At 37.5% G+C, this 7500-nt stretch overlaps 1 protein-coding gene across 3 annotated transcripts; it reads left to right on the top strand.

The window, feature by feature from the left end:
* Positions 1–147: 147 nt before the first annotated feature.
* On the top strand, positions 148–5874 carry LOC135203522 (perlucin-like protein). Of its 3 annotated transcripts, none has more exons than XM_064233256.1 (6): positions 148–681; positions 2225–2383; positions 4358–4463; positions 4802–4903; positions 5288–5385; positions 5647–5874. In XM_064233256.1, the coding sequence occupies exons 1-5, from the start codon at positions 294–296 to the stop codon at positions 5364–5366; spliced, it is 834 nt and encodes a 277-aa protein (XP_064089326.1). In that variant the 5' UTR covers positions 148–293; the 3' UTR covers positions 5367–5385; positions 5647–5874. The 3 variants fall into 3 exon arrangements, with proteins under 3 accessions (XP_064089326.1, XP_064089325.1, XP_064089327.1); XM_064233257.1 differs by having other exon boundaries at positions 185–450; positions 616–681; positions 5288–5874; XM_064233255.1 differs by having other exon boundaries at positions 152–681; positions 5288–5874.
* Positions 5875–7500: the final 1626 nt, after the last annotated feature.

The raw sequence follows: 7500 nt of genomic DNA, 5'->3' as shown, positions 1-7500 counted from the left end.
AATACATGCATTCATTTATAAATGTGGGTCTGTTGACTGCTTATTGAGAGAATAAACCGCAGCTCATTAGAGAAGATTTCTGCGTAGTACCATCGCTCGTGCAAAAACGTGTGAGAGACACTCCTTGGGTATTTCCAAGTCCTTTCGGTCACATGCCAAGGGGTCCCATGAGACATCCTTACCATAGGCGCCACGGAGAGTTTATTAAAGGACTCCCACGTCTTTTGAGGAATTCAGAGGGAAGAAGGACGGTGCCAGAACTAGTACTAAGCTAAACTCGGTAAGAGAAAGAGATGGAGTGTTCGAGCATGGCCGTTGCTTCTTGCTTTCGTCTGATTGCAACCATTCTTCTTCTTGCAATCGCTGGTCGCTGCTCCTCGCAGCAAATGGATCATATCCAACTCGGCAGGATTGCAGACTCGATGGACAACCTCACTCAGGTGTTACAAGGTAAGGCAAAGAGCGAAGGAAAATCTTCTGGAAGTTCAGTGAGTTGCTTCTTTCTGATGTGTGAATCTGTCACCTGTTACATTTATTCGTATTATGCTAAATTGCAAAAAAAGATCTTCAGTATAGGCCTAAGGGTTCCCTGGTTAAATTCCGTTTTCTTTTCAGCACAAGCGGTTGCTTCAGAGAAAATCGCCTCAGGAATCATGAAAATGTTCACCTTGATGGCCACAGGTGAGTAACCAACGTTTTGATTATTAGTTTTATGAAAGGTCCTTGTAAATTCTCCCCAGTAGTGTTTTGTCATTGTAGTGTCGTAGATATTCAAAAGTACTGTGAGTGAAATATGTTCAGATTCCATCATAAGACTAACTTAGAATAACTGATATGTTCAAATGATACGTTCAGGTTTCACAAAATCATAATTTAAAGTTATGGAATAACGTAGAATGAAAAGCTTATGTTGCTGTCATCACCATTGATCAGAAATCCTTGAGCTTTTTTTTTTTTTTAAACCAACCATTGAATATATATGACTCGTTTTGTTTCTTGTCCAGACCTCGTGTAGATTGCATCATATTTTGTAATATGAAGCTTCGAGAATGTTACATGACTAGAATGTTTTGCATTTACTCTCTCCATGACGTCTTTCGAGAATATTCCATGATTTGCTTTTATGTTTTGTGTAGAGATTCTTAGTGTCTTAGACCACATTATGTTAATATTTATTGATAACCATAATATCTCTCTCTCTCTCTCTCTCTCTCTCTCTCTCTCTCTCTCTCTCTCTCTCTCTCTCTCTCTCATTTTTAGAGCAACATAAAAAATTGTAATTGGTCCCTCTCAGTGTTTAGTAAATTTTAGGATAATTGGGATCTGAACAGACATTGTGTAATAGTGTTTATCTCGTAACGGTACCTATAAAGTGTGTTCATCTGAAGACATTTTGAATAGTGTCATTTATACACAAACACGCACGCACACACATATAAATATGATATATTATATATATATATATATATATATATATATATATATATATATATATATATATATATACTTATTTGTTGTACGCAACCACCTTTGTGGCATTGACTTCAGTGATGCAGACTTTTTCATATTTCATTACTTCTGTTTTCAATAATTCTTGAAAGTTCTGGAAAAGATTACAGTTTCGTGGTGTGTTTTTCATTTATTGCTACGGTCCGTTTCGCCCTATCTCGGGCTTTGTCAAGCAGGAATTAATGTATACAACCTCTGCTCTATTTGTATTGACAAGATTGGTTTGGGGGTGGGGCATTGCCATATTTCTCTGTTACAATGTTTGCTTTACAAATGACAATGGGGTGGTTAGTTGTGTACATAGTATTTACATAAGATGTTATTACATGGTAAAACTATGCCGTTATATAAGTCCTACATTCTATTTCTGCATCTTATAACCCTAATAAAACTATTGACCTCTTCCTATGTGGTACTCTGGCGTGGCTACACTTGACGTTGTTGACGCTGACCTTGGATCCCTCTTCTGGGTCGTGCAGATGGTAGAGAAAAAGTCTGCATCAAAGAAGTCAGTCCCACAAAGGAGATTGCTTGCAATAAATATTGTGAAAGACAGGAAAATACACACACACACTATATATATATATATATATATATATATATATATATATATATATATATATATATATATATATATATATATATAAACCATCCTGAACACTTATACGACAAGAACGTTCAGTGCTGTTGTGAAAGATCTAAATCTAACTTACAGATCATCTTGTCTGTGAAGGGGGTTGGCTGAAGCTGAGATCCTCCTGTTACTTCATTAGTAAAGACACCAGCACTTGGGAAGGAAGCCGTCAAAAGTGCATAGCCTTGAATTCTGATTTGGTTAAAATCACTCATGACGAAGAGTACAACTTCCTCCGCGGTGAGTAGAAGTAATAGTGAGTTTAAATGTAAGGAAACTACTACTTTGGTACCATCAAGTTTGCTTAATCAGTCAGACAAGTCACTGTTCTAAGCTCAAATAAACCTACTATGGGTTTCTGTAATGAACACTCGTATCAGAACGAGAGTTTGCTATAGTGTATTACACCCAGTGCCTTCATTTATAATGGTATCGTGAATCACTAATTGTAAAGAACAAAGACACTTGTCCCTGTACCAAGAGGCAAAAACTCCATTAGCCAGAAATGGATACGAACACAACAGTAAAAAGCTCCGCCTACCCTCTCCCCTCACCCCCACCCCCACCCCCCACCCCGGTCCTTCTTCCTTCTCTCACCTTCCCCTCTCTCTTCTCTCTATCTCTCTCTCTCTCTCTCTCTCTCGTCTCTCTCCTCCTCCTCTCTTCTCCTCTCTCTCTGAAAGTTGCTTCAGTAAACTTATTTTGTATGATTTTTCTATCTATCTATCTGTCTGTCTATCAATCTATCTATCTATCTAGTAATATGCATTGTTGTATACATCTAACGATCCAGTCGGTTGTTAGCTGCCAGTTGACTGATTTATTTATGCATTGATCCGCTCATCTCTCTCTCTCTCTCTCTCTCTGTGTGTAGTGGTACCTACTGTAAATGGTTATTAGAGTGAGAGATAATTTCTGAATGTATGGTGGAGCAGTAAATCGATAGACACTATGATTTATGGTAAAGCGACAGTTATATGTGCATCGGTATAATCGAAGTTTTAACTCTAATGAATGTCAGGTAGAAAGGCTTAATTTTTATTTGTAACAGAGTAACTATAACCAGTTACCTATTCAAACCAATCTGAAGGCAATTGGCGGCTTTTTCATGTCTAAAAGAGTTGAAAAGTTGTGTGACAAACGAACTTCTGCAACCGTGCCAAGAGTCAAGTTTCGTGGTAGCCATATTTTCTTCACCTTCGTAATAAAAGTACTATATTGCTGATTCCCTGAGTCCGCCTGAGGATAACGGAGAAGGTAACCAAACACAAGTATAACAGCCGTTTTACCATAAATCATAGTGTCTTTCGTTTTACTTCTCCACCATACATTCAGATATCTCTCACTCTAATAACCATTTACAGTAGGTACCACTACCTTACAGAGAGAGAGAGAGAGATAGCGGATCAATGCATAAATAAATCAGTCAACTGGCAGCAAACAACCGACTGGATCGTTAGATATATACAACAATGTATATTATTAGATAGATAGATGGATAGACGGATAGATAGATAGAAAAATCATACAAAATAATTTTACCGAAGCAACTTTCAGAGAGAGAGAGAGAGAAGGGAAGGTGAGGGAAGGCAGAAGGACGGGTGTGGCTGTGGAGGGTGGGGGGAGAGGGTAGACAGAGCTTTTTACTGTTGTGTTCGTATCCATTTCTGGCTAATGGAGTTTTTGTCTCTTGGTACAAGGAAAAGTGTCTTTGTTCTTTACAATTAGTGATTCACGATACCCTTATAAATTGCGGCACTGGGTGTAATACACTATAGCAAAATCTCGTTCTGATACGAGTGTCCGCCATAGAGTTATTGCCAAAAAACGTGCTTGCACTGTCTCTGAAACCCATAGTAGTCAAAGATTTTGATTTTTATAGCATTTACTATAACTGAACACAATATAATTTAATAGCAAGTTTCTGTTATGTACCAGTAAGCCCTTAGAGAAGTCAGCTTACATAAGGACTGCTATTTCTTTTGCTGGTACCAGCTGGTACCTCAAGAACAACTGCACTGTCTTGACTATGTATCTTTCAAAGGAGTTACGGAAGAGCAAAGCTTGATTATATATCATAAACTTCGAACAAGTTCCACAGAATTTTTCGATTGCTAAATTAACTTTTATTTTTAAAAAATGTCCTATGAGACAAAGATGGAGAATTATGCTTTCCCATTTCCCATTCAATCTAATCAGGAATTCTCTTTGCAGAACTTGCAAAAGGCCACAACTACTACATAGGACTAAGTGACCTGCAAGAAGAGGGATCCTACAGATGGGTTGCAGATGGCACCATTCATCAAATCGTTGAATCATGGTAAGATCTGAAGTTGTAGAAACAGAGTTTCACAATGAATGCCATACCTACATAAAGCATTACGCTTCTTCAAGAAAACTGAGAGGGAAAAAAGACCATTCGAATTATATCATGCAATAGGGTAATAAAATAATTGGATAATTCTTAGACTGCTGAGAAACGATAATCAGAGTTAAACAGAGGACAGTTAATCACTGCCCTCTTCTATTCAGGTGACAGGGTATAAGTAATTCTTGCCCTTAGGATCAGGCACAAGTGGTGGAAGACACTGACAACAGTTTTAGTAATAGAACGCTTCTAGTAGTGTTTCTCAATAATGATTATCTTACTCATTCCAGGTGGGGAGAAGGTGAACCCAGCACTGCAGCAGAACATTGTATCCATTACTTTCCTGCAAAAGACGATCGTCTCAATGATATTAACTGTGCCAAGGAGTTTAGGTAAGGAAATTATTATTATTATTATTATTATCATTATTATTATTTCAGTAAATGAAACCTATTCAAATGCAACCAGCATACAAGGGGCATTGACTTGAAATTCAAGTTTCCAAAGAACGTTAGTTTCAACCTCCCACTGCAGACCCCACACTGCAGCATGATTATGAAGCCATTTCAGCAGAAAAGAATCATTACTTGACAACATGCTGACCTCAAAAGAATCTGTAAGCAGCTGGGGATTCAAGTGACAAGAGTTAGAAATGGACAAAAAGTACATTTTCCTTTTGCTCTATGAAGTTCAATCATCTTCAACAGAGTCAGTAGTCTAAAACTCATTCAAGGTTTTCCAATTCAAAGAAGAATGATAAAAATATTACCTTACAGGTACATTTGCGAGAAACCTGCCCAACTGCCTTGGAACTTTGCTTCAGTGCTAGATGAAGAAATGCCCGCAGACAAGTGAAATGGAAGATGGATCAGGAGTAAGAGTAAATTTCCTTCTAAGTTTCTACATAAAGTGAAATAGCCTGTTGTTGTGTATTTGCATTTCTTAAGCTGTATTCAGTTGGACACTTCGATAATCCATGTTTACATTTATTTGATTAATCAATAAGTAGAACTGCAACATTAAGGTTTACTTCAAACTGATATACATCAATTTCCATGTGGAACATGAGTATAAAGCTATCCGGTTTCCCATTTGGTAGGAGAACTGAAGTACTTTGTGATTACGTTTCTTTCAGAGTAGTTTCCATGTGATGTCTTACTGTCCCTCTAGGTGAGGACCGACGTCAATCATCTAGGAAAGTAGGTTTGTAATTTGAATGAACAAGGTTGATGTAATTTGAAATGGGGTTGAATCTCTCATGATACAGCTTTTTTTTCAAGTTGTTTTGTTCCCTGAATAATGGAAATGTTGTGCTGACAGACACTTTTCTGCAGGAACTAGGCATTAAATAATTAAAAACGCATTTGTCTTTGTCTCATAAATTAAGCGATACCTACAACAACTGTACTTAGGTTCCAATTCCCCTTCACCTTGCCAGAGGATGTCTCCTCCAGTCAGACGAGCAAACTTCATCCTGTATCTCACAGGCAGTCAGCAACCAATTTTGGGTTCATTTCTTGCCTGTACATATATATATATATATATATATATATATATATATATATATATATATATATATATATATATATATATATATATGCGTGCTGCAAGCATAAGTTACCCAAGCAAATTCTGCAATGAAACATTCCGACTGTGAGATTAGGGCAGAAAACTGGTTTTAGAGTCACTACAAGAACACTTAACAATACATTTGTTGGTAGAGAATAGGCAGAACCTGATACAGAGCAACTTTGAAGAGATGGAAGACGACTCGAAAGTATTCAGCATTGCAGGAACTCAGAATAATATTCTTGGAAATTTGTCTGAAAAAATCACTTGTTGTTTGCGAGATATTACTGTGTTACAACATCTTCTCTTACTACATTCTGATATATCTACACTTCAAGCCTAGTACTAAACGTACAAATAAGATACAATGCTGTATTTCGAAATTTGGAGTCCCATCCTGTATTTGTATAAAGACGTCATTCATATTCACGTCTCAAAAGACAAGATCTCCATTTGCGGCTTTGTTTTTAAAGAGTTATTCAGAATTCAAACACCCTTGTAGTAGTGGCGTCAGTGCATCTCATGCGGTTCACTGTAGTGTCCCTTCAGCCCCTAGATCAACCCCTTTTATTTAATTCCTCTTGGTGTACTTCCTTTCAGATTCTCTTCCATCTTACTTCCCTTAACCCTCTCCTCATAATTGACTTATAGTGCAACTACAATGGTCCCAATGCTTGGCCTTTGGCCTAAATTGTATATTCGATACTACTCTACTCTGTCATTCAAACGCACATTAGTGAGTGACAGTCACTGTTTTTGTCAATATTTTTATCAATAGTGTTTAAAGTTACATAATAGCAGTTACTATTGAATTTATTTTCTCAAAGGCAAACCTTTAGGCCATACCTGTGACGATGAAGTATTTGGACTCTTGGCGTAGTTGAAATCCATGGTAATTTTAAGGTCTGATGGTCACTCCACACATGGGACCTCCACCAACCCCTACAAAAAGTCCATATGATACTGGGTTAAAACTATTGATGACCCATAGAAGCGAAAGAACCAAAATGAGAGTAGAAATGACGGTGGATATTCGATGCAAAAAAAAAACTTTGTAGGTCTTCAGGGTATATGTATCTGTCTCCTCCGATTTATATATTTAATCACACCATGATTTATATACAATCATTAAGCTACAGATGTCATTTAATATCTGATTCATGCTACTTCAGGAATTTTTAAAGTGATAAATGGGGGAGTCCTCCAATTCGACTGGGTGGTATTTATAGTGTGTGGTTCCGGGTTGCATCCTGCCTCCTTAGGAGTCCATCACTTTTCTTACTATGTGTGCCGTTTCTAGGATCCCACTCTTCTGCATGAGTCCTGGAGCTACTTCAGCCTCTAGTTTTTCTAGATTCCTTTTCAGGGATCTTGGGATCATGCCTATGATTATGTGCACAATTTCCACTGGCATATCCCA

The sequence above is a fragment of the Macrobrachium nipponense genome, chromosome 36 (genome assembly GCF_015104395.2).
Source record: "Macrobrachium nipponense isolate FS-2020 chromosome 36, ASM1510439v2, whole genome shotgun sequence".
Lineage (NCBI taxonomy): Eukaryota > Metazoa > Arthropoda > Malacostraca > Decapoda > Palaemonidae > Macrobrachium > Macrobrachium nipponense.
The sequence above is the reverse complement of the archived record's forward strand: the minus strand, read 5'-3'. Positions and strand labels throughout refer to the sequence as shown.

Coding starts and splice junctions, on each gene's coding strand:
- LOC135203522 (XM_064233256.1), top strand. CDS start 294: ATGGAGTGTTCGAGCATGGCCGTTGCTTCTTGCTTTCGTCTGATTGCA. Junction 682..2,224: donor GTTCACCTTGATGGCCACAG/GTGAGTAACCAA, acceptor TCTAACTTACAG/ATCATCTTGTCTGTGAAGGG. Junction 4,904..5,287: donor AACTGTGCCAAGGAGTTTAG/GTAAGGAAATTA, acceptor ATTACCTTACAG/GTACATTTGCGAGAAACCTG.